The sequence below is a fragment of the Mustela nigripes genome, chromosome 2 (genome assembly GCF_022355385.1).
Source record: "Mustela nigripes isolate SB6536 chromosome 2, MUSNIG.SB6536, whole genome shotgun sequence".
Classification (NCBI taxonomy): domain Eukaryota; kingdom Metazoa; phylum Chordata; class Mammalia; order Carnivora; family Mustelidae; genus Mustela; species Mustela nigripes.
This window is the reverse complement of record NC_081558.1, coordinates 23631743-23658996: the sequence shown is the minus strand read 5'-3', so window position 1 is coordinate 23658996 and position 27254 is coordinate 23631743. Positions and strand designations below refer to the sequence as shown.

The window sequence follows — 27254 nt, the reverse complement described above, 5'->3', positions numbered from 1 at the left end:
GACCTTGAAAGGAGTCTTTTAGTACTGTCTCAGTTTTCTTAACTGAAAGATGGAGGTAGGAACAACTCTTTCATGGGGTTGTTGGGAGGATTAAATGGAATGATGAGTGTAGAGGGCTGAGCACAGTGTAAGAGGCACAGGGCATAGTAAGCCGAGAACCTGTGGTCATTGATCGGCTACTACGTGCCATCTTTGTAAGTATCCTCGTGCTACAGATTCAGAGTTTCTCAGAAAGGGAAGCTGTTCCACAGTTCATTGCAAGAGGTTGTACAGGCAAGGCTGGCTGAATTTTGTTGCTTTCTGTTTTGCCTTTTCTTTTGGGGGGATGCCTTCTGTTGGCTTTGACTGGTGCAGGCTGAGCAATGATTTGAAACAGCTCCCTTAGAAGCTCAGTATCATCCTTTTGTGAGGAGTGAGGGAAAGACAGAGATAGAGCAGGGGAGGGCTCGTTCTTCCACCTGAGCGTTGGGTCTGGGTCTCTGCCTTATAGAGGCCCACGAAAGTGCCACTCCTTCTGACTTTTCTCCAGGTCTCATACTTTCAGCCCTGATATTTGACTGTGGAACAGACTAACCCTAACTTCACACCACATGATGGTCCTATTCATCGTTGGTCAACTAGGCTATCAAGATACTGTCTTTAAAAAACTTTGTTGCAAATCTGTTATTTTGGAAAGAAGTACTTGGTAGGATCTTTTGTGCCTTTGCCCTCAAGAGCTACTGCACTGATACTCAAACCCCCTCCATGCTGGGCTGAATGGTTCCAGGGCTAGAGGCACCTGGTTGCTAGGATTTAGCCCTTCTCCAGCCTATCCTCCTTCGAGGAGGTCCTTCAGATTCCATAGGAAATGCCTGTAAGGCCTTACGAAGTCAAGGCATGATTATTACACTCGATTCCTTTGGGACAAGCAAGGGTGGAAGCTACATTTGAATATGAGGTTTTAGATCCACTCGCTGCCCTCAATAGCTCCTCCAAACGTCCCAGTAGAAGAGAACTTTCTCATCTTCCAGTCTCCCTGCAAAATTCTGGTGCTCTCATCAGAAGATGGTGCCTGTTGGAAAGGTGAGTAGGAGAAGGAAAGGAGAGGCAGAGACAGTAGTACCCCAGGTCAGACTGAGATGAGAGGTGGGCACTGCTTTCTTTCTCCGCTTCCATCAGAATGCCAACCACGTGTCCATAGACGGCAGTAACCTTGGCTGCCCCTGTGCCTTATACGTGGTGTTCTCTGCCTGTGAAGCTCTTCTCATGCTTCAGGCACTGTTTTCAATGCCATCTTCTCCTTCTCCCTCTTCAGTTGACTTACAAGTTATCTCTTCAGGGAAGTCTTCCCCCACTGCCCCATGTTTGTTTCATGGATTAATTCACAGTAGATAATCACCTACACTTATCTCCTCTGCTAACCAGTTCCGGTAGGAAAGGAGCCCCTTCTGACTCTACTTCTGACTGAATCCCCAGGGGTCCACCGGCTAGCAGGCCCAGGCGGGCTCAGTAAACATGCTTTGAGGGAATGAGTGAGTCTCTGAAGTTGACATTCGCCCTGGATGGAACGGAGCTCCTTCAAAGCCTTCAGTCAGGCCCACTGCCAAGCTCTTCAAGGCACATGGCTCAGGTCCTGCCTGGATCAACCCAAGATGTATACTCTTCAAGATGGGAAGCCATCTGGCCACACTGACTCCACCCAGCAGCCTACGGCACTCCAGTCAAGGGCCAGGGAGTCCACTGATGGGGGAGACAGAGGGGCTGGGATGGGTCCAATGCAGAGCATGTCTGATAAGTCCGAGGGAGTTGGGCTAGCTCTTCAGCATAGTGGAGAATCCAGAGCATGTGAACTTAATGAGCCCCCACAGCTGTTTTTAATGGGGCCCTGATCACTTGAGGGAAGTTGGGAGAGAAGGAGGGACATGGTCTCAAAGGCTTAATTAAAAGTCCTGAAAGTGGAATGACACATGAAAAGAGTCTGCTGAAAGGGTGGGAAGGGGCTTCGGTGGGAAGGCAGGACTGGCATTCCCATTTTGAACTATGTCCAACTGGTTGCCTGAAGCCAAACTTAAGAGCCAAAATGGGAGATGGATGAGTTTCGCAAGTGCAAAATGAGGACATTTGAGCATCAGATCAAGTTCAGAAATCAGAGCAAACTCAATGCTTCATTTCCCAAGCGTGTGAACATTTCCAGGACCATTTGTATGTGGGCTTATCCCAACACCTACTGACGAAGATCATTAGTAGTGGGGAAGGTGTGCGTCTTGTGCTCACTATGCCTGGTGGAGACTACAAAATGCCTAGTGCGTTTATGCCATTGCTGTCTGAGTTTCAGACTCAGGGGAACCACTAACTGTCAGGGAAGAAAGAGTCTGCAGACATGTTTGGTTTACAGCTGACCCTTACTGAGTGCTTACCATTTGCTAGGAACTATGCCATGCATTTTTTTTTTTTAATTTATTTGACAGGCAGAGATCACAAGTAGGCAGAGAGGCAGGCAGGGGTGCGGGGAGGGAAGCAGGTTCCCAGCCGAGCAGAGAGCCCGATGGAGGGCTCGATCCCAGGACCCTGAGATCATGACCTGAGCTGAAGGCAGAGGCTTTAACCCACTGAGCCACCTAGGTGCCCCCATGAATTTTTAAAATATATTATTTCATTCATTCCTCACCATTGCCCTGTGAGATGGATATTCCTTTCTCCACAGAGAGGTTCAGATGCTTGCCCAGGGTCTCAAGGCTGTCAGACTCACACTTTGAAGCTAGTTACTCTAACTCCATCGCCTGCCCCTTTGAACCTCCATGCTGTATCATCTGCGAAATCAGCCACTGAACAACAAATATATACTGGGTGTTTCTAACTCTAAGTGGCACCCATTCCCATTTACTTTCATATGTGTGTATGGATATAGGAAAATTACCCTCTCTGGTTTTATTCATCAACTTGTTTAACCTAGTCTTCAGTTTTAATCTCTCTATCCTATCCATATCCACTATCCAACCACCTAGTCACCGATCAACCAATCAGCTCTCCAAAACACTGTCCATCCCATCAGCCAACCAACCATCCACACAGTCACCAACTAACCAATAAACTATCCTTCCTTCTCTTGCCGTGAACTGGGATCAGTCACCGTACCTCCTGTACAAGGGCAGGGCTTAACGCAGGGCCTTGTGACATTGATTAATGAATACTACCACTGAGCTGTGTTGTCTTGAGCTGAGTGCTCCAGTAGGATAATAAATGTCTTGAAAGGGGGAGGAGAGGTTTGAGGCTGCCTGACTGTCTTAGGAATGGCATTCTCGAACTTAATGAAAGGGTATTGATCACAAAATAGCACAGGATCCTCTTTCCCAAGGGAACATTATATTTGATCTGATGGCCAGAGAAAATTGGGCTTCTGTTGAAAAGCAAGTTGGCTTTTCCTCTTTGGATAATGATTCATACAATTATGATCTGTGGGGACCGAGCATTTCGTGTTTTAACTCCATTCTGGACTCCCTTTTATATTTTTCTCCTTTTTTTTTTTTGCCTACTTTTTTGAAATATATTTCTCATTTATGCCTTCTTTTTAAAAAAGATTTATTTATTTATTTTAGAGAGAGAGAGAGAGAGAAAGAGAGAGAGCACATGCACACAAGTGAGGGGAGGGGCACAAGCAGAGGGACAGAATCTCGAGCAGACTCTGTGCTGAGTGAGGAGTTTGAGGTGGGGCTCGATCTCAGGACCCTGAGATCATGACTGACCTGAGCCAATATCAAGAGTCGACCACTTAACCAACTGAGCCATCCAGATGCCCCTCTAATTTATGATTTCTATGTTGAAATGAAATTTGGTTAGGATTTCTTGAATCCCTACAGTAACCAGAAGAGATACAAATATGATTATTTGTAAGTTCCAGTTTATGTACTAATGTTTTAGCTGATGTAGAGAAAGAAAGACTACCTGAGCCACGATGAAAGGCCACGACCCACCTGCTTGCTCTAAATCTCAGGGCGGAGGGCATATGAGATTGAATGCTGTAAAAACATAAATCGGATGGGTAGACCTATGACAAGGGTACATTTTTTCCTTCTATTTCTCAAGTGTGGGATTTGAATTCATCTTCCCAAAGAGTGTCAGAGAGGGAGAGAGATTTAAAAAAAGAAAGAAAGGGAGGGAAAGAGTTGTGGGAGGGTACATTATGCTAGAATGCAAAATGCTGAGTTTTCAACTCCTTAGATTTTCATCCCATTTATTACATGAAATTAAGCAAGTCATTTCATTTCTCTCATCTTCCATTTCCCCCTCTGCCAAATGGGATGATCATTCCTCCCCATTTCCTTGGGTTGTTATCAGGATGAGAAGACATAACATATGGGCAAAAGCTTTGAGAACTAATGTGAGCTTCAATTGGCAATGAGTTCTATTATTTCTTTAAAAGTGCCAAAATTCCAATAGTGCTGTCCATGGGACATTTATGATTTATTTACTTATTTATTTTTAATTTTTTGACAGAGAGAGAGTGTGGGTGGATGGGGAGTACATAAGAGAAGGGGGAACAGCAGAGAGAGAGAGAGAGAGAGAATCTCCAGCAGGCTCCCTGCTGAGCATGGAGCCTGATGCAGGGCTCAATCCTAGGACCCTGAGATCATGACCTGAGCCCAAATCACGAATCAGATGCTTAACCAACGGAGCCACCCAAGCACCCCTCAGAGGGACATTTAAAGCACATTTTCTCAGCTCTCATAAACTAGCTGGGGAAGGGAAGGGAAGAGAAGGGAGAGGAAGGGAGGGAGAGAGAGGAAGAAAGGAAGAAAGGAAGGAAGGAAGGAAGAGGAAGAGAGAAAGAAAATGCCCTTATGTGTTCTGGAGCTTAGAGCTTGATCAAAGACAGTCTGTCAGACCTGGCTGCATTTACAGCAGCATACCCTCTGTAAGAAGGTGCCCTGTGTCACCTCCCCTTGACCAGGTCAGAAACAGGGCCAAGGGGCTACCTTACCTCATCGTCACAGCTGATGGAGCATTTGCCATCCAAAGCAGCACACTGTGGGGTGGGGAGGAAGCAAGGGGAAACGTGTTACTTGGACATTCCAGCGTCTGCTATGGCTGCCACTTAATTATTGAAGGACAAGTTATAAGCAGTTCTTGCTCTTTATGCAAATACCAATTTTCATCCAAAGGGAATGCTCCAAGATGTGTCTCGTCTACCTTCCCCAGGTTCAACACCAACTCCAAATAGTAATAAAGAAGACAATTTTGGGGGTTACTGGCTCTTTTTCATTTTAATTTATGTTGTCTACTTTAGTTTACATGGACATGCCATATTGATATCTTCTTAAGATCTCAAATCTTTAAATAATAAGAAGTATAATTGTGACATTATTTAATTTTAAATTAATCCCAATGGCTTAAAAAAAACAAAAGTCCTGTGTTCTTAGTCTATAGTTTCTTAAAGTGTTTAAGAAATAATATATCATTCCAATAACTAGAATCAGGCAAAATTGCCATCTCTGCTGAATTACTAAGCAAATACCCCTGAGACTACTCAGTGGTATTCCAGAGAATACAGTGCAAGGAAAGAAGGTTCCCAGATTCTCCAAAGCAGAGAAGCCCTCTGGTCAAAGAGGGCGGATGCATGCTTAGTCAGATCCAGTTACGCAAAGGCCTTCCAAAGTGCAATAAAGAAATTCACAAATGAATTACCAGGCGTCACAAGATTAGAAAAAAAGTTGCTATGGAAATTCATAAAAGTCCCCAATAGATAAAGGGGAAACTTCTCCTTTCGAAGGTCACTATCTCGATTTCACAATCAAAACTGTTTGTAGGAGCAAACTGCCTGCTTTCCCGGCATGGGGTGTCTAATGTGCTGACAGCCTTTTATTTCGCAGTGAAATGAAAGGTAATCTGAGCAGCCAGCGGTTCATCTGACAAACATTCATCGGAAATTGGGCACTTTCAGGCTCTGGGTACCCAAACGCGAACACCTGTGTAATAACAGTCCCACTAATGCTTCAATACACTGATTATACCTTACCTGTCTGCTGGCGGTCCAGAACTTCCTCTGGAAAAATTCAAGTTTCATCTGAATGCCTACAGCTGGGACACATTATAAATAAAACAAGGCATTAGAGATTCCTTCACACAATTATTTAAGATTATCATGGAAAGTTATCTGTCCTGGCAAGAAACTAATGCGAGCCTATCAGATAAGAACACTTAAAAACTAAATTTACAGTGAAGCCTACAAACGAAGACATTTCATGTTTCAGGTAAGGAATTCTCAAGGTTAATTACACTCGCAGAGCTTTTGACACAGAACGAACTGAACACAGTGCCGATGACTCTTTGGAGACACGTTATCTGTGTGTTTCTCAAATCCATACACTTGGGATCACTCCCCTCCCCAACCCAGGCTAGAGACAGGAACAACAACAACAAAAAAGCGTATTTAGAAAACCACTGCTTCTTCGGAGTTCCTGTTCTAGTTATTAATCTATGAACCCGCATGTCTAAAATGTATATTATGCATGTGTTTTTGAGATAGAACTTTTGGAAAGCACTTGTCATGAGGCTGATGTTTGGAAGTGAGTCACTTTGCTATGATGTGACTTTTAGTTAGTTAAACCGGCCCCCAGTATCCACATCTCGATGAAGATGATTTTCCCTCCCCAGGAACTTTGGGGGAATTTTGTAATTCTGTTTGACCATGAAGGGCTCCCTCGAGCAACAGTGCATGCTAGTTCCAGTGAGAAAAATGGACAGAAAGAAGAACTTGAGAAAGTGACTTGAAACTTTGGGAAGAGGCATTTGTTGGAGCCTTAGAGCTGGGACATGGACAAGCTCACAGTGCTTCTCTCGATGAAGCCAAAATGAGGTAACTCTTGAAACCATTTCGGAAAGTGCTCAAGGCAGAGCACAAAGCTCATCAGATGGTGAGAAGATGTTAGAGGAGTCTGGAAAGACAGAATGAGACTCTGGGCTGGAAACACTGGACCTCACACGGGACACCACTTATCCCAGAGCCATTTTGCAAACTTCAGTCCGTTGCACACAACCTCTCCAGTCCTTGCCACATCTGCACACCACCAGTATTGTTATTTATCTTTGCAACACTTTTTTCTTTTACTAAAATACCTAAAGTAGCTTCAACCTAAATAATAGTTCCTACTGAAGGAAATACACAATTACGAAAGGAAAAATTTCGCTCAAGATGCTTAAAATCTTGCATGCTGCCATGTTTGATCCCCCCAACCCCACCCACTTAGGTAACCATTGTCATGCCGACGTCAGGAAGCTGCAGATTCATAAAGTGTTGGGCTTCAGTTTTGTAACTATCAAGTGCATTTCTACTTCTTGGAATTGTTGAAGCAAGCCTTGAGACTTAAGGTTGACTGGGGTATGCACATTTGGAAGGACTCATCTTCTACCTTTGGACTTTGCATATCAAACTCTAGGATAAGGTTAGAGCCAACAATGGCTGCCATATGCAGAATGGGAAGTCTCTGAAATGCACAATTTCAGCACTCTGGATTCATCCCGCTTTGCTCAAAGTGTCCTCCACCCTCTGGACCATAAGCTCTCTAAGGGCAGCCCCTGTTCTTGCTCCCCACTGGATCCCTGCTCTCAGCAAGATGCTGAGAATACAGATGTCCATTTGGAGGGACTCATCTTCTGCCTTTGGACTTAGCATGTCAAACTCTGGGATAAGGCCTTAGTCAACTGGCTGTTGAAGACCTGCCACAACGTGGCCCACTTTGTCAGATGACGACACAAGTTGCTCTTTCTAGCCCTGGAGAAAATCTCGGAGAATAACCTGAAGGAACCTGATTCTGGAGGCTGACGGCTGCTTACTGTGGTTCCAAATAAATCGTGTCTTCCAAAACTCCTGATAGGCCGTATCCTTGTTGGGGATGAGCCAACAGAGGAAGCTGTGGACCAGGCTATAGGCTGGGTTTTGCTCAGATCCTCCAGTGGGCAGAGGTGAGAGCCTGCCCTTAAGAAGGCTTGCAAGGAGTATCTCTGGTTCCTCCAAAGACAGGGAAGGATGGCAGAAAGCTGACTTCAGGACGGATGGCCTCCAATTATTGTGACATCCACTCCCTGGTATCAAGCAGGAGGGTGGAGATGAGCTTCTCACTCAATGTTCGCGTGTCTTCTCCGTGCAGCTTACCCCCTGCAGGGCTCCCCAGCCAACTCTTCCCAGCCTGGCAGTCAGAGTAATTCTCAGGTCACTTCTGAGGGCTATGGTCAACAGCCATAGCAGGCTTTCAGATACTAAAGCAGAAAGCAGAGGGTTTCTTAAAAGCGTCATCCTACAGTGGCCTTTCCATGGTGTTTCTTGTTCCAGCAGCCCGGAGGTGCCCCTGGCCCACCCATCATCAGTGGAGTTCCCCATCAGCAGCCCATGCCCTTTCTGAGAACCCCTTCCATTCTTGGATGGAGCCTTCTGCATCCCCCGCCCCCCAATTTTCACCTCCCTAATGAAGCTCGCTGCTCCCTCCTGGGTGTTTATCCATCTCACATTCCTGAAGCCTGCTATCATCTGTCCCTTCCAGCCTGTACCCCAGCTCCTCAGAGCGCTTTAATCTTTCCTTTCCTCCTGAGTCAGCCCCTCCGTCCCATTAATCATGCAGGCTGCTTCTCTCTGATCCCCCTCCAGCGGGCTGCGTCCCCTCCCTGCGCCCGATGCCCTATACGAGACACGGCTTTCCTCGCTCCTCACTCACCCCCATCTGGGCGGGGAGGTCGATGCCACAAGGGCTTCCTCACAGTCCCAACGGCCTCTTCTGCTTGGCTTTACCCCGGCTGTGTTTTTGCTGGCTGACCCCGCTGCTGCCCCTCCCAGCCACTCTGGCCCCTGGCTCCCTGTGGCACATCTGGATGTGTAGCCTTTCCACCTCCAAGCTGACATGCTTCTCCATGATGGAGAGGGAATCACGAGCCCATGGGCAAGTCAGCTTCATGGCCGTTTGCTAAGTGGCCTTCCCGGTACGGGACTCTCAGCTGGGTGCTAAGGGGAATGAGAGCACACGCTCGCGTGGTGTCTAGCTGGGGAGTAGCCTCGTGGTAAATGCAATGTCAGAGGCTCCCCCCCCCCAGAGGAATCTGGGGCACAGAGGGTGGAGGGGGTGAGCTGGCAGGCGCTTCGTGTAAGGTTACACCTGGAGACCCCGCTGGCAGGAAAAGGAAGAACAGAGGAAAGATGGTACTCCAAGTCCAGACACAGCACAGACAAAAGGATGCAGCTTTTTAAAAGACCCTAGTGCCGGGGTGCTTGGGTGGCTCAGTGGGTTAGGGCCTCTGCCTTCAGCTCAGGTCATGGTCCCAGGGTCCTGGGATTGAGCCCTGCATCAGGCTCTCTGCTCAGCAGGGAGCCTGCTTCCTCCTCTCTCTCTCTCTCTCTCGATGCCTGCCTCTCCCCCTCCTTGAGATCTCTGTCTATCAAATAAATAAATAAAATTTTAAAAAAGTAAAATAAAAAAAAAAAAAAAAGAAAGACCATAGTGCCTTCTGAAGGAATGGGGCCAGGGGACATCATGGTACAGACTGAGGTCAAACGGCTAAAGGACTTAAATGTCGGGCCAACACATCTTAAGAGTATCCCATAGGCCCTTGGGCCAGATCCAGCTTCCTTTTAAAATAAAGTTTTATTTGAACACAGCCACACTCATTTGTTTCTATACTGTCTATGGCATAACAGCAGAGTTGAGTTTTTGCAACACCGCCTGAAAGGCCCACAAAGCCTAAAAATACTATTTGCCCCTTTTCAGAAAAAGTGTGTTGACACTGCTACAGGATCTAAAGAGCCACTTAGGGTTGACCCTAAGTGGACATTTCAGAAGGTCCACGATGGAAGCCTTGAAGAGGAAGTACGAGGGAAATGGCCCAGATGGGGGGAGACCAGAACCTGAGGGGTTAAGCAGCCACAGTCCCTTGCTGCATTTGGCTAATGCATTTGGCTAATAATCTCTTAAGCATGAAAATGATTTAAAGTGAGAAAAACACACCAAAAAAAAATGTTTAAAAAAAAAAAAACAGAATTAAAATCCTCCCACCACCACCACCACCACCGCCAAACAAACAAAAAATGCCTAAGAGCATCCTCTGGACAGTTCTATTCAAGAAAACAAACATGAGCTTCCACAAACAGAAATTTAGATTCCTTTCATTATTTTCCTTTTTTCAAGTTTTATCAGAAGAAAACTCATCTATTCCTTCAGTCCGACTCTCTTCCTGACTCCCACATATCCCAAATGGAACCTGAGATATTTGTCATGCCTGTCTATTTTGTTCTTTCAACAACATTTTAAGCCATAACAGTGTATTCTGATTCAAGTCAATCTTGCTAATTTAATAAGGAAAACAAGGACAGAAAATGCTTTAGTGAAACCCAAGTCCCAAAGAGAATGCAGAAAATAAAAACACCATTCCTGGGGTTTGAAATTTTTTAGACAGTCCAGAAAATCATCAACATTTTTCTCCTGGAGTTCACGGTGCTTCTTACTTCCATTTGATTACAAATGCTCTCAGAGTCCCTGCTAAGGGCTTTTACTTTGAGGATGGAGCAAGAGCTCCCTTTCCAACCCAGTATCTTACTCACCTTCCAGGAGTGGAGTAGACCCAGAAAAATACAACCCTCTCAATGGGCCGGTACCATGTGAGCCTCTAGGACCGTGACCCTGAGATACTAGGGTGGTCTTTGGAAACCAGCAAAACAACAAACTCATTGTTATGAGAATTCCCATCCCAAAGAGTCCCGTAGAGACTACTCAGGCTCCTGGAGCACTGACATCACTTTTGGTTTGAATTGTTCAGGTTACTGTTCCTGGAATTCTCCTCAATACTCAAGGAGGGCCTCAGTACAGACTTTTAGCTCAGCAACGCAGACCACGTAACTTCAATGAAGTATGTGCCTGGTTTTTTCTTTCCTCAACTCTCTAACTTCCTTACAATCTTCTCCACACAACCCCCGCCCCCCACCCCCGCCCCTCTGCCCCATCTTCCTCCTCCATGTTTAGCAGAAATCTGGTATGTGCGAGGTAGTGGGTATACTGAGATGACGACGTGACAGCCAGGCATGGGGACCTGCAGAGGGCAGTCGGATCACTGAAAACAGATCCAACAGCTCTTCAGGATTCCCAGAGCAGACAGAGATAAGCACAGAGCCTCACCCACCTAACCACGTAGTCATCTCATGCACAGAATGTCCATGACTATTGTTGCTTGGATCGAAACAGACAGCCGACCTCAAATGCTCCAGTCCCGTGCCTTCCAAGTTAGTGACTATTTAAATTCAAATAGAATGAAATTAATAATTTAGTTCCACAGTTGTACTAGTCACATTTTCAATGCTCAGTAGCCACATGGGGCTACTGGCTACGGATCATGAAGATCTAGAACATTCTCATCATCACAGAGAGTTCTATTGGACAGGGAGCAGTGGTAACAGGAGCAACCACAGAGAGAAACTAGGTATTGGCACTCCTTAAGGATCAACAGTAAAGTTCTCCACAGACCTGTCCATGCTACCTACTCCCCAGAGGTGCAAAAAAATGAGGATGACTTAGGTACAGAGGAGTTAGATCAGATAGAACTGCCAGTGTGAGAAGACCTGGATTTGCAAGGGGAAGTTGGTAATTAGTTTGAGAGAGACCCAAAGAAATCAATGCAATATGCTCAATGTGGCTACCACCCTCAAGATTTATTTATTTTGCTTTATAAAATTTGAGAATACAAATTACATTTCCAGTGCTATTATATTCAAATACATTCAAGATGAAATCATGCATGCATCTCATATCAGGTTAATAGACATGCATTCAAGTGTAATCCGAGACTCGCCAAAGAACAATGTTACATGTAAAATTAGAAATAAAATAACTTTTTCATATTGTATTCATTTAGAAATAATTTTCTGTGGGCTTGGCCTCAACTTGCAACATACCCCTAGGAGCACAAATCCGGTTTGTAAAATAGTGCTCATGCCTGGCACGCAAGCTCGCACAAACACCCCTGCTTCCATTTGCTCACTCCTCTAGCCATACACTATATTCCCATACACCCTAAGAGCTCATCCAGGAGACAGAATAACAATCCAGCCACCATCCGAGAATCATAACCAGGAACATTCTTACCAAGAGAACAGGATTCGAACCCTGTTTCTAAGACGGCTAAGGATGTGGGCGAAGGATACATCGCTTCCCCTCCCTGTCCCTGCAAAGAGAGTCATACTAGCTTTAGCTTCTGAACAGAACTGTTGTGGGCTGGGGACACATGACACAAAATAAAATGGTGGGCCTTAGGGCACTCTAAAGGCTTGATAGTGTTGTCAACATTCCCGCTATGATGATTTCTTCCTAGAGTTTTTAGCCTTTATTCTTGGATTTCACCACCACACACAATCTTTCGTGCCAAGATACTGAGGCTGAACAAAAAATGCATCCATGATGAATCCATACTCTTCACTGCTAGTGATGTATATAGTACAATATTAGTGGATCAATGCCCAACTAAATGATGGCACCAACGGGGGATGGAGGCCATACAAGCACTAGCAAGATGAAGCAGAGAATAGAAGGTGATGATTCTCTTTCACTTGAGCCAACTTTCAGAATGGATTTTTTTTTTCCCCTTAGAATTAAGGAAAGTGGTGCCCTACCATTCAAACACCATCACGTGCCCCTTCTGAAACCGTGATCAGTTACCCATCCTCAGGACAAGGCTAGATAAGCACACATACAGAATCCAAGAAGGTTATTGTCCCCAGTACTGACACCCCCAGTTCCATGCGCTCACCAGCCAACGTCCCTATCAAAGCTTCTCAGCAGACTAGTCACTGCGGGCAGCATGTGACCATTATTTCAGCCCAGTGGTTGGGCCCAGAAAGGTTCCAGAGTGACCCTGAACCAGGGTGGCCCACAAACCGCGTTTTCTAAGAGATTCCAATCCATGGGATGTGGTAGAAAACAGCATCTTTATTAGAGAAAATGAAACTCTAATTAAAGTTAATACATAAAATATCTGCTAAGAAGATCCCATGTAATTCATCACTTAAGAGGGGGACAAGTTTTCTTAAAACCTAAATTCTACAAATAAATGCTGGCCATACGTGAGTTATCTCACCCAGAAAATGAGCTCCTACGGGTCATATTTCTCAAGCTGAGTAGTGGCTCTTTTTACTGAGCTTTATTGGCTTAATATCTCCCATCCTGTCCTCAGCCCCCCTTTGACAGAGCCCCTGAATTTTCGTTCCTTTGTGTACAATGGCAATGATTCTCAGTGGTGATAGTAATAAGGCCTGGCACATTTGAATTCCAACTTGGCCTAATTAACGGTCAACTGTAAAAGCTGTGAGCCAGGCCACATTTGTTTAAATGTTTTCCTCTGTTTGTTTTCAACAGAGTTAATTGCAAGTTGAACTAACAATGGGTCTGAATGTCACTTTTCGGGGAATATTTCATGATCAACCGGGGGTTTGGAGTCAGGCCACTGTTCTGGGGTGTTGAGGAAAAGAATCCTAACCTTCCTCACATCAAATAGAAGCCCATTCCAGAGGTCTGCTAATGTCCAGGATAAATGACTTACCACATGAATAACAACTGAAAACCGTAATGTGAATTATGACATAACTCATCTGTTAAATATTTCATGTGAAGATTTTAATGAATTGCATGATGGAATGTTGGACAAAAAAGACAACTGAAATCCTGGGACTAATTTGGGTGAAACCGAGAACAGAGCTATCCTCACGATGAGGGGAAGGAAAGGCAGCTGCACTCATGTCCCCCTGGGTGTCAGACTGGCAAGTCCAAAGGCTTTCTTAAAAGATTACAGGGGAGAGAGAGCGATCAGCAACCACCGTTCGAAAAATATTCAGATCAAAGCAATATTCGTTTATTGTAATCTTGGTAAAGCCTGAACATTAATCTCTGCGGTATGATATTATTTCAGAAATGGCAGGGGGGGGACATCTTCACAACAGCAGACACACCTTGTATTTTTGTCTACACCAAGTGAAGAAATACAACAATAAAAGGGGAGTAGGTGTTTTAAATACCCCCCCCCCAACTGGGGCATATTTCACTTGTGAAGTATTCCCTGTGGTACATGGTGGGGTAGGGGCGGATAGTGTGGACTGTCTTATACAGGCTTTCAAGTGACAAAGGCCACACCACGGATGTCTGTGGTGAGAGAGGGAGGGAAACAGGACTCATTATCTCTCGACTGACACCACAAGAGCGAAAGATGTTCTTTGAAGACTCCTAGCTGTGGGGGGGGTCTTCTAATCCACAATTATCCCCACCCAGCCTGTGACTGGCTTCTAGAAATGTGTGAGGAAGGCCCCACAGTCGGCCTGCGTTGAGTTTTCTCTGGTAATCGCTTTGCTTTTGTCCTGCTGGAGCTTCTCGGGAGCAGTCACCTCTGGTAGAGTGTAATAAGTGACAATTATGAATGTTTCCTCCATTTGGATTCTAATTACTTGACAGAATCAACGCTGAAGAGAATTAGCGGGGCTGTGGGATGGAATAATAATTTTCTTTCCACTCCTGAGGTAATCTGGAAGCGTTTTTCCAGTCTTCATCTGGAGAAACCTATATTCCCTCAGCTTCCCGAGGCCATGGGAGCTGGCATCGAATAGTTTTTGTCACATCGTTTTAGGCTCACAAAACTCTTCAAATAATATTATTTCAATAAAGTTTTTGAGCCAATACATTTCTAGAGTCCATTCCCATCTTTTCAGCCTTTCAGAATAAAATATTTAAGCCTCAGGCCTCATTGTATTTTAATCAGGGTTACACAAATCAATGTCCATTAAGAAAATTATAAGCTTCCAAATTATAGCTCCCCAGTTAATAATTTCTTATTAGGTCACCACCTAATAACAGTTACCGAAGAGATTATAACAAAATCAGGGGTCAGATTTCCAAACATTTCAAAACCCATAATCGAATGGTCACATTTATTTGCCAAACACCTCTGAGCTGGAAGTTTGTGAGTGTACTTAATGCAAAGCAGCACTATAACATCCAAGTGGGTGGCTCACAGGGCTTGGCTGGGGGTGGGCGTGGGGAACGGGCCGGGATGCACCCAGTTCCTCTTATTCTTTAGCTCATGTTCCAAGGCACAGAGAGGGAAGGGGACTCGTGCAAGCAGCTCATTCAAGGGAGCCCAAGTCCATTCCAGAGCCCGCCATCTCGGATCTTTCCAGGGCTGGGTGGGAACCACAGGGAATGAGAAACCGCCCTGTGCGGGCATCAAGGGAGCCGCTAGGCTCAGTGGACGCCTTGTGGGAATGGGGTCTGGAGGCTGCCCATTATTCTGATGCACGCAAGAGAAGCTGAAAAATCTGGATTTCATACGCAGACGATTCACTGAAAAATTCACAGCACTTCCATAGGGTTGCCAGATAAAATACTTCTGATTTGTTAAGTCTGGCAACCCTCTCCCGAGGGTCACATGGCAGCACAGTCCAGGCAAGGACCTGGGTGACCTCTGTGGCACGAGGAGCTCTGAGAACCCTGAGGTAGCTTGGGTCTTGCAGCAAAATATCAGGACTGGGAACCAAGGCTGCCTCCATCAACATGACTTTCGTGACTTTGCTATTTGTTCCAGAAAATTCCTGCCCAGAAATACAAGGCTGTCAGCGAGTAAAAGTACCTCATGATTTACTTGGGAAACTTCTCCCAAAGCCATTTATCTGAACAGCAGGCTGCTTAGGACAATAGGGGAAAATGCTCATTTATCAAACCAAGATTTGAGAGGTCCACCATTCTTAAAGCAGCCCAATCCCAGTCGGATCCCCATGCTGAGAGATCCACTAGACCCCAGAACCCCACCAGTATCTGCTGACCTTCCCCTGTGGGGACATACTAGGACCCTGGCAGGGTGGTGTTCCCCTTCACTCCAAGAAGAAACAATCATGACCTTGCTTGGTCTAAGGGTTTTCTTAACAACAGTCACACCTGCTTTATTTTTCTTCAAAGCGTTTATCAATAGGTGGCATTGAATGATATTATGTATTATTGATGGTGTTTCATTCCCATCAGACTAGGGGTAAGCCTGCTGAGGGCAGAGGATGTTAACATCTATATTCCCTTGTAACTAGAACAAGTGCCCAGCTTGGGCAGGCTCGTGAATGAAAGATGGACAGCTTGACGTGGGGCTGATGGTGATGTCACCTGTTCCCAGATCATCTCTCTCTGGGGACCCGCCCTGGCTTTCGGGTGGTTGCCCACCATCCTCAGGGAAACGGAGAGCCGCAGAAAGTTTCTCAGCAAGGTACAGGTGTGACACATGAATAAATCTGGCAAATATGTGGAGAAGAAGGTGGGGGACTGCATGGTTTGTGTGAGAAGGTGAGGGATGATGCACTTCCACTGCGCAAGGGGCACCGGGGAGGGAGAGGAGAGGAGAGGTGTGGTCTTGGTCTCACTGTTCCGACCGAGTGAAGCCTGGAACCCGAGTTCTGCCATCAGTACATTTAATCTCAGCTACACGTCGCCAGATACCACCACCCCTGCACCTCGAGGCTCTGTCCTTTTTGCTTAGTAAATTTCAGCATGCTCTGACTTGGTTTCCATGTGAATTATTTCATGAACCACGTCTCCCTGCTCACCAGACATGTCTTGGAATCATATACAACATATTCCACGATGGGAACTATTTTATAAATTGGATCACAGGAATCATATCACATAGTCATAGTAACATTAATATCAGTAATTAATACTGTTTATTAAGCCTCCTACTATGTGCCAGGTGCACCTTGGAAGCTTTAGATACTATCCAGACATTCCTCCCAACACTGTGAGAGGTGGGCAGTATTCTTAGCCACCCTCTATGTGTAAGAAGACCAAGGACCAGAGACATAAGTTATAAGCCTAAGGTCTCCCTGTCAGGAAGCAATCTTCACCCTTGTTTTCATCTCCGAGAGCAAAGGCGAAGAGGTTTCCACCATCATGAGTTCTAGCATACTCTCTGTGGGTTTTCTGGCAGATAAAATGCAGACTGGAGGTTTTAAGATAAACTAGACATCATTCTCTGTTTAAATAATCCAGACTGTCGGCACCAGTTATCGGCATACGCCAGTTGGTTCTGTCTTCTCCAGAAATGGATGACTGGTTTGTTGAGGTGATTGGCCCATCACCTTAAATGACAGCTCTGAGAACACATTGTCTGTCTGCTCTGCAGGTAGTTCGTGAAGGATTCAGGAAAGAGGCCGGCCCCGAGGATGGGCAGAAATTGATGAGGACCTCACGATCAGGTGAAGACGGAGGATGGAGAGAGCACTTTAGGCCACCTGCAAGATCCCTGGCTGAGTCCGAGAACTCCAAGAGACCACCTGCATGGCCAGTGCAAGCCAAGAAGCTGAACGTCCCTAGCCTTTACGAGACAACCACCAGGACTCAAAGAGGAAGTTCAAACCAAGGCTGTGATTATTCTGGGAATAGCTCCTCACAAGCACAACTGCCCTCTTTGTGGTGGGCCAAGACCATCCTTCTCAGCCTGTATCCAGTGTCTCCACCTCATCTGACACGAGAAGGACAATAACAGAAGCAGTCAAAGGAAGACCACGTGCTAATGGGGGCGCTCCTGCCGCAAGGCAGCCTGGGAAAGAGAGTCCAGCAGGCGGCTGGGCCCGAGTCCCTCCGACCGTGTAGGTGCTGATGCCACAGTCAGACACCTGGGCAGCAGCTGTGCCTGGAGCTATCAGACTTGGCCCAAGGCAGACATGCTTGCGGAACAGCTGCATGCAAGGTGGTGATACAGGGAAGGAGAAGAGAACCAGGAACCGGGCGGTACTCTGGAGTAACGAAGCCCTTCTGGCTCTCCAACCTCTTGGAATGTCAGGATCTTGGAATGTTTGGAAATCAGTCTTGCCCTGAAGGAGACCCGTTTTCTTCCACCAGTTAATCAGGTGGAGGCTGAGGATGGAAAAGCTATCTTCCATCATGAAGTGATTGCCTCCAAATGTGTGGCCTGGCTACACCTGAGTCTCCTCCCTGGGCTCCCGGATAGGCTTTCACAACAGGCTGCGCTGGTCCGATCCCTGTACATGGCACGGGTGAGCTGGAGAGGCTGGGGGTGAGGGTAGGTACCCCCTTTTCTGACTTGGGAGAGAAGTGCAAATCCTTCTCCGCAGGGCCCACACCCTGAAGCCTTCTGTGTAGACGGAGGCCTCTGTGGCACGCCCGGCCTGTCTGGCCCACCGTCCCTCAACACAGACCTTATCCACGCTCCAAAGGTTCTGTGGGGCCTTGTAAGCTTTCGGTCGGGAAGCGGAATGATCAATGAATGAGTGAGCGAGCAAATACATGGTATCTCCGGGCACTAGGCAGTTAATCAGTTGCCTTTCATGCTTTCTTGGAGGGATAACAGTTTGAAACACAGTTGTTACCAACATTCTTCCCAGTTTCCTGGCACCCCCCTGGCTCTTCGCGTTCCCTCAGCTAAAGCATTCCATGCGTAGGGCCTCAGGGAAGGGAGGGCACGGATGAACTCGGAGAACAAAGGAGTAAATTCTGGATTTGGAGTCTCAAAAATGGAGGCCTCAGGGAATCCCAGGGCGGGAGGGACTACTAGGAACTGCCTGGGCTGGTGCTTCTCCTTTCCACCCTGCCTCCAGCCCCCTAAACAGAACTCTCCGGAAAGATGCCTCGACTGGAAAGGGAGGAGAATCCAAGGTCCCGGCGGCCTGAGGGAAAGGCTGGCACCATCGTGTCCCTGCAGGTGTCTGCCTTCCCTTCCCCCGCCCTGGTCCTAAAGCCAAGGGGGCTCCCCGCCACGAGGCGGGTACTCCCCAGCACATGCTCCTGTCTTGAGCATGGGAAGTGGCAGGACATAGGAGCCCGGCCTGCTCCATCCCTGCTGCTGCTGGGAACGGGAGGTCCTGACAGAGGCCTTGGACAGCCCAGCCTGAGGCTCCCTGGAGGTCCCCGCAGGGCTCAGGGAGCTGCCGGACTCCAGGGTGACCCTCGAGATAAACAAGGCAGGGCCGTGGCACTAACCCGTGCACAGGCCCGTGACAAAATGCCTGCAGGATTCAAGGAGTACGTGTGTCCCCCAGATTTCCGCCTCGGGTGAGCCCTGGCGGAGAGCGGTGAGAAACCACATCCTGTGGGGTATCTGAGGCTTCTGTCCAGATAAAGCTGCCCCGCCGGCCCACCCGGAAGGCACTGGCTGAGTTTCCCATCCCTTCCTTGTTCACCACTCAAGAGCCCAGACAACATAACAAAAGCGGGGTGTCCTCAGGAGTGCAATCAGATGCGGGTGGGAGATCTTTCCCCCACGCCTGTGCAGGGCAGGGCCTGGCCCCCTCTCACACACCCCTGCACCTGCGATGCTGGCAGCGGCAGGTGTCCGCGCTACCCTGAACTTCCCAGCAGCTTTCTCCACAGGCAAGGGGAGCGAGGGACACAGCCCTGTCATCCCTGCCTCTGCCCTGCTCAGTGGAAACTGGACCTTCTGATACGGATGAAAAGTCTTCCTCTGAAAGGATTACGGATGTGCCGCTCCCAACAAGTGGCATTGGGAGAAGAAGGTCCTCTGGGGGCCCCCGCTGTAACGGCCAGCTCCTCTTCTCTCCCGGCACTGTGGGCCCCAAGCCTACCTTGGGCTGTGGACTCAGCACCGCCCGGTGGTCCGGGCCCCCTCCCGTCGGTATTAGGGTTGAGGTAGTTCATGAATCCCACCTCTGTAGGAGAGAAGCCTCCGTCTTGGGAATAAGCCCCACAGTTCTGGTGTTTTCTTAGTTGCCATCTGTGTCTGTTTCCTTATACTTGCTTCCAGATTGGGAAATGTCAGAAGAACTTGGGTCTGAGTCCTGCCTGTCTCCTGTTCAAGCAGGATGCCCTCCCAGTGCGGTTCCCCGTCTGCAGAATGGGACCGGAGTCGCGCATGCTGCAGAGGATGGAAGTAAGACTTAGGGAATGGGCTCGCGCAGGTCATGAGCCTGGTACAGTGCCAGGCACACAGTAACTATTCAGTAAAAGTCACAGACAGACACACATATAGTAACAGCGATCCACAGACGCACTATTTCATATGGTATGTATCCCTAGATACATACCATATGTTTTCCTCCCCTAGAGCTCCGTCTCCACACAGTTTTTCCAGGACCAACACACTGCTGTCATTCAGCACTGTCTGTCAAGGAGCCCAGATCCCTCCAGCAGAGGCCCCGGATTCATCCCATTTGCTGGCCTAGGCTTGCAAATTCCTTGTTGCCTACAGCAACACTGAGTTTCAAACCACCATGTAATGTTTTGTCTCTCTTGCTAAGACTGAGCAAGTTGGACCCGGTATGATCACAACTACCCAGAATATTCTCAGCTCTGCTGTGAGTTTATAACATCTGCAGATCTGATTATAATCCTCCTGGGTAGATTCTGTCCTTATCATCACCTCCGGTTTATAGCTGAGGGCGTGGCAGTTTCTGAGTAACCACGCTGGAGAACTCATGATAGAAATTTCCGATTTGGAAGCTTGGGAGGGATTCGGGGGAACTAGGATTTGAACTCGGATCTTTGTGATTTCAACGTAGGAAACAAATATCTAAAATAAACGAACCAGGGCGCCTGGGTGGCTCAGTGGGTTAAGCCTCTGCCTTCGGCTCAGGTCATGATCCCAGGATCTTGGGATCGAGTCCCACATTGGGCTCTCTGCTCAGCAGGGAGCCTGCTTCTTCCTCTCTCTCTCTCTGCCTGCCTCTCTGCCTACTTGTGATCTCTGTCTGTCAAATAAATAAGTAAAATCTTTTAAAAAATAAAATAAAATAAAATAAATGAACCAGGGAGAATGGCCTGAAATGACTTAAAACTCCATTAACATCATCCTCCTTAACTTTCCCGGCAATCTCATAAGGGAGAGGATGTTCTGTCCATTTTAAAGACAAGATGCTAGCAGGGACGTGATTTAAGCAGGCCCACACAGCTGCTGGGGGGACTTGGTGGACCCAGGATGGGAGCCCACACACCTGACCCAGAAACCTGCAGTCCTTTCCTCTCGGTTCTCAACAGGATTGCGTCACCCCCTAGGGGGCTGTTTTGGAAGTTTGCAGTTTGTCACCAATAATAGAAGGCCCACGGTTCATGGCTCAGTCCCCCAGTGCTTTCAAGGGCTCTGCTGTGATTGATGTGCTCAGAAAGCATGATCCATATCTGGGCCTTGAACTGGATTCTGTTATACATCTAAACACAAGCTATGTCTTCCGCATGGAATTTTCTAGAAATGTAGCTACAGACCTGTGAAAGAGAGAGACGAATGTACTTGGCTTTGCCAGCTGCTTCACTAGAGACCCCCATCACCAGCCAGGTTTGGTTTGGGGCTGAGGTGTCCATACGGCAGAGATGCCATGCCAGCTTCTGGCTAGTTCATTCCGTCTCCTCTTGGCATTGTGCCCAAACATTCACATCCCAAGATATATATTATCCTTCTATAAACGACCCTTCTTTCTTTGCTGGATATGGGAGTTGGAGCATTCTTTTCATTTTTGTTTGTTTGACACCATATAGGGAAACAGGTTCTATTTTCTGTGGATCTACTTTTGGGATAGTATAGAGAATATTACAAATTATTATTAAAAGAGGGCCTTGGATAGACCAAAGAGGCCAGAAATGAGAGCTGGTTTTAGTTTCCCTTCTGCCACCGGGTCTGGTGAGCATTCCCCCTTTTCTCTCCCTCTCCCCAGGCCCCTGTGACCATTTTGTCTTATAGCTCCCCTCTGCTCCCCTTGCCTTGAAAGCATAGATTTGGCTGGTCCAAACCTCACTTGTAGCCATGGTTTCCTCTGCGTCTCCCTTCCTGTTTATTTTGGCCTCCATCAAGGTGCAAGACATTGGTATCTGAGGTTTAACTCAAGGGATGGATTTCCCATCGCCGAGGTGAGCGGCGAAGGGACAGCTCCTCTCCGTGCTTCGAGCATCCGGGTCCTAGATAAGGCAAAGCTTGTCTTGGGGCTGCTTATGCTTGAGAGGGGAGCTAGGCAAGTCAGTTCGGTCGCTGGTGCCTTCTCTACTATCAAGCAGCATTGTCTCTGCATCCCAAGGGCCGGCTATGAAAAGCACCAGAGCCTTGCAGGCTACTTTTTCTTAATTACCATGATTGTCAGCACTTTAGTCACTGTCTTAGGAGATGAAGGGGGGGGGGGGCGGGGGATCCTTTGCAATTTCACAGCGTACACCAGGACCCTAGCATGGGGTGGGGAGAGCAGAGGGAAAAGGCAAGGAAAAGAACCCCCAGTAGATTAAAAGGGGCCTTTGTAGTGGCTACAACTGTACATTAAAATAAATCTCTCTTAGCACTAAAATAACATCTACATTCATTTGGGCCGGTGCCACGCTCAGCATTTAAGAAATTTGACAAAACATTGCTTCAGCATGTTGAAGTTCGCCAGCTCACAACAAAACAAGAAAGCTACTAGCCTTGGCTGCGTGGAAATGCGTCTGCCGGTTCCCTACTTTCACTTATGACTCCCATTTTCCAGCCGCACTTAAAAGAAAAAGACGGCCCTTTTGTCGGGTGCCAACCACTTAACATGGCCCTGAAATGGGCAGCAAATTGCCGCGGGAGGTGGTAAACTTCAAGAGGGATCTTTTTCTTCTTCCCTGAAGGAAACTGCTAGAGACTCTGCGTGCCTGATAAAGCCTTTAATAGCTAGAGAAGCATTATTTGGGGTGGCCCTCAGGTAGACGAGACGTGAATAATGCCTCGTAAACATAATTACTTCTACCCAGAGCACAGCACAGCAGATGGGTTTGGCGGAGGCCCCGTTGCCAAGAGAACTGCGGGCAGAAGGAATCTTCCACGGAGGATCCAACAAGGTGTTCTTGCTGCGGTGGAGACCATGGTCCCTTCTGGGGAGCGTGCCTCTCCGGAATCGGTTCTTCATTTTTCCGAGACCCTGATGGATAGGGCTGGGTGGTTCTTCAGGCTGCTTTTTGTTGCTTTCCAGCACAATTAGTCTTGAGATAAGTAACTGACCCACTGGCTGAGCCTGTCGCTGACGGACCCCAGTGCGGTCCATCTGTTTGCGGATGATGGGTAGATCTGTGCAAGTTGAGAGCTGGCATGGTGGCGTGAACCATTGAACCCAACCTGCTTATTACGCAGATGAGTAACCAGAGGTCCAAAGGAGTTAGCAACTTGCCTCAGATGATTCAGAGATGGCTCAGACTGATACTAACTCCAGTTGCGCTCGAATAACAGCTGTTGCTTTTGTCAGCTGGGCATGCGTGTCCCCTTTTTCGGCTGGCAGAGACCTCCCCTTCCCCCCCAATCACACCATTTTCTGGAGGCAGCTGTCCTGCCCCCAATTTCCGACCATGTGCTTTTTGTAGGTTTGCCCCCTACCCCACAGGCATAGGAACGCATCCGCCCTTCATCTTCCATAGCGATGGGCACCGATCCCAGCTTTGGGAATGAGAGCCAGCCCCTAGGACTTTGGAGACCTTCAGGAAAAAGGAGGCTTCTTTCCATGGAGTTTGCCAAGCTGGGGCACTATCTGATGAGCGTCTGCTTGAGAACAGGGCAGACGCAAAGACAAAATAAGAGACTGGGAATCCCGGTGAGTTCAGCTGAGCCCTAGATCCAACTGTACCTGAAACCAGAAAGAGCTCCTAGACATTTGAGTTATGAGACAATGAATTTCCACCGATCCAAACCAACCAAATCATTAACTTCCTTTAATTAGCCTCTTTTGCGTAAGCCTCTTGGAGTTTGGTTTCTGTCGCTTGCCGTGGATGGCATCCTGACAAATTTAGTTACTATCCAGGTTGGCGGCTCCTTCTGAGAGGAGATGGGCAGCTCATCTTCCTGTATGGAGATCGATCCCAGAAGCTGCTCCAAGCAGACAGCGACAGCAGCAGATGGCATCCCGGGGGAGGAGGGCAAATCTGCATCATGCCGGCTGCCCTTCCTGACTTCATGTCAGGCATCCGTCGTGAAGCCTGGTCCTCCTTCCTAGGGACGCTCACAGTCCAGCCCGGACAGCTCCCGAGGCAACTGTGGCCACCATTCGGCATGACCAACACTGCTGCTTGTGACAGAAGCTTGTGGGAAACGTGGTCAGGCAGACACACCTAAGCCCTTTAACTGCTCTTAGTAAACATTCCGTGGACCACGAAGAAGGCAGACGGATGTGTCTCCATGAAGGCCCCGGTGGCTAACTTTTGCAGAGTATTTTCATTTCTTCCCAATGACAAGTATCAAGAATCCTGCAGTTTTTCCCAAGGCACCGTGGTAAAACGAGCAAGCCGCTTAGCATGATGGGCTTTCAGGAAGTCACCTGGAAAGGACCTCAGCCTCGCACCACACCGAAACTCTCCCATGTAAAAAGGTTTCCTCTCTCACCCCCCGACTGAGACGGTGAGGGAAAGGGGGGAGCAGGGGGTGGCAAAGAGGTTGACAGCGTAACAATGGCCTAGGAAATTCCAGGGCACGGACGGCTGATTCTCAACCGGACATTACCACCTCCTCCTCAGGAGACCCATCCTTCATCGAAGAAGAGAAGCCAGAAGTGCCTTTGCTGAACCTCCCCCAGGTGTGGTGCCGGCTGAGAGTTTGCCCATGAGAGCTGCGGAGCTGGATGCGGGAAGGAGCAACGAGACAGCAACCAGGGGGCTCTGGAGGCAGGTGCAGGCAGAGGTACCATCTGAAGCAGCTCCCAAAGGGGCTCTTAAATGGCCAGGATCAGTGCTTCACGACCCATGCTCCCTGCCCTTCGGTGATGGTGAAGGCTTCTGCTTCCCTGTATTCAAGCCCTTAATAGTTGGGATACCTAGAGTACCCTGCATTCCCAGGACCGCGTCCGGGCTGATAGAGTCAGGATGTCCTACTCTGCATAGGCAGTGCTCACCCTGCTACGTGTCTGCTGCCTCCATGCTGTCAGTAGGGTCCTTCCCCAGTGTACGGGGAGCCACCCAGCACTCAGGACGCTTTGGATCCATGCGACCTTCCCACAGACTCAATGGTCTCCTGCAGGTCTTTGGGGGAAACCCCCTAGTGACTCCCTGGGAATCCTTTCTTTCCTCTCTGTCCAGCGAGTCCTAGCTAGAGTCTCTCATGCCCATTGTCTTCTGAATCTCCTAGGTCTGTTTTAGCAATGCTTGGGAGATGACTCCACCCATTTGCTGTTTCTTAGTCTACTGGAAAGTCGAGAGGCTGCAGGGAGTAATGGTAGACTCAGGATTAGAACCCAGCACCCAGGCTCTCTGGGCTGGCCCGTGAACGCTGTGCTGTCACGTTAGATCTAGCACAGCACCTGTGCACAGTGAGAATGCAGTAATTGCTACCTCGGGTATTATAACATTTCCCTAGAATAGAAGACCATTTTCCTTAAGGGGTTCCAAGAAGGATTAATAATGACCCTTCTGTCACCCAGAGTCAGCAATTTACTGTCCCCTCCTGAGCAACAGGCTCTCAGACCCATAGACTCCCCTTGGAGATGGCTCACTATCTCACCTCTCTCTCACCAGCGGCTCCTGGAACAGAAAAGTGAAATCCTCCTTGAATTGGTGCTGCTTCGAGCCAGCAACAGCAGAGAGCAGCCGACTCCCTGCCTGAGGTTCCCTGGGTAACTCTAATCATCGTAAAAGCACTATGGTCACAGGCAGATTAATTTCTCACAATGCTTAACTATTTTTATCAACAGAGTATTACAATTACAGCTCAAGATCATGCACGCTAGAGCTCTGTGCCTTAACAGTAATCTCAGCTGGGGACCCAATGGTCCCAGGGATTGTTTTTACAAACGGCGTCTGCTTCCAAAGTTGCATTTCTAACCTTTTATCTCTTTGTTTCACGTGTTTCAGAAACAACTGGGCTCTTTTCAGTCGGTGGAGAAGAGGCAGAGCAAAGTGTTTTTTCCAGTGCTGGGCAGAATGCTTGCTCCCCTCTAAGTCTGGAGCAGGTTCTCATTAAGGTCCGTGGCCCCTGTCATTATTTGGGATTCTGGAACAAGGCATCTGTGCAGGTGAACCTGCTTTGAAGGCTTCATCTTCCCCGCTCTTAATAGTTGCTCACATCAGCTCTACCTTACACTTTCTTCCCCTCCTCTGTTTCTTTTCGTTTGATAGATACTCACAGAGCATCGCCTGTGCTGGGGGATGAAATGAAGGGCGGGACTTGTACAGCCCTTGTGTTCTCAGGGCTGAACATGTCGAACACTGTATAGATAATACACACTTAGCGACCATTGTGAGTGATTCCAAAGACATTTACAGGGTGACTCAGGAGGGTCCAAGGGGGCACCCGAGTGAGTCCCTGGGGGTTCCCAGGAGAGAAGAGTTTCAGTCTGCTGCCTGCAGCCTGGGTGGGAGGTAAAGCATTCACACGCAAAGGGAAATGAAGGGGAGCATTTGAGGCAAAGATCCCGGGGGGGGAGGCTTGAAGAAGCACGAGGCTTTCCACACATACTCACCCATGTGTGTTGCTTTTTACTTGTTGGGAAGTTCCCCCTTCTATTCATGGCAACTTAGAATCAAGGAAGTGCGATCGTGGGGGCAGGGTACAAATCTTCCTGCTACTTGGAAAGAGCTGGTGAATGGCCGTGGGGAAGGACCTCTGTGGGGAGGATGAGCTGGAGCAGGGAGTCTGGCCCCCGCTTCATGCCAGTAAGGAGGACCACCCACCAAGGACAGCCCAGCCTTGCTGCAGTGCCCACTGGCTGCTGAGGGGCAACTTCTGTCCATGCCGCAAACCCCACCTGGTCCCCGTCGGATCCCTGACATCCTCGTAATGCACCAGGACACCTATTATCTTAAGAGAAGGGAAGAGTGGCTCTAGACCCCTAATGAAGCAGTGATAAGGAAGCATTTGACACCTATCCTGGCAGGGGAGGCAGTGGTCAACCTGGATACACTTGACTGAGAACCCTGGGCTGGGGGACAAGTTAGGGACACCAGAGATTGCAGCGGATAAATAAACTGCCCCAGGTTGTGGTACTGATGAACAGGAGAACACAGAGTGGGACTCTGTTCTCTGTCACTGTATACCCATAAGTCATTGTCTATGTTCTATAGACGTTCACAGGCTCCTAGGAGAAAGAGATAGACGTCCTAACTGTATACAGACAGAGGGGTCCGAAAAAGTGGTGGCGTCTGAGCATGGGTAACTGGCCCCAATTGGTTAATTTCAAGGCCAAGACTGTGGAATAATACTTAGAGAACCAGATCTCCTAGCAATTTTTCTTTTCTTTTTCTTTTTCTTTTTCTTTCTCTCTTTCTTTCTTTCTTTTTTTTTTTTAAAGAGAGAGAGAGAGAGAGAGCCTTCAGGCAGGAGTAGAGAGGCAGAGGGAGAGA

At 48.0% G+C, this 27254-nt stretch overlaps 2 protein-coding genes across 2 annotated transcripts in view; one reads left to right on the top strand and one right to left on the bottom strand.

Moving 5' to 3' along the window:
• CACNA2D3 (calcium voltage-gated channel auxiliary subunit alpha2delta 3) overlaps nucleotides 1-27254 on the bottom strand; it is an 858873-nt gene that overhangs the window by 92986 nt on the left and 738633 nt on the right. The window contains exons 28-29 of the mRNA XM_059389977.1: nucleotides 5993-6054; nucleotides 4958-5002 (exon numbers count right to left, since the gene is read on the bottom strand). Coding sequence (XP_059245960.1) covers nucleotides 4958-5002; nucleotides 5993-6054 — 107 coding nt within the window. The remainder of the gene's footprint in view (nucleotides 1-4957; nucleotides 5003-5992; nucleotides 6055-27254) is intronic.
• LRTM1 (leucine rich repeats and transmembrane domains 1) overlaps nucleotides 18988-27254 on the top strand; it is a 31912-nt gene continuing 23645 nt past the window's right edge. Inside the window, exon 1 of the mRNA XM_059392589.1 lies at nucleotides 18988-19037. Within this exon, the coding sequence (XP_059248572.1) occupies nucleotides 18988-19037 (50 nt within the window). The remainder of the gene's footprint in view (nucleotides 19038-27254) is intronic.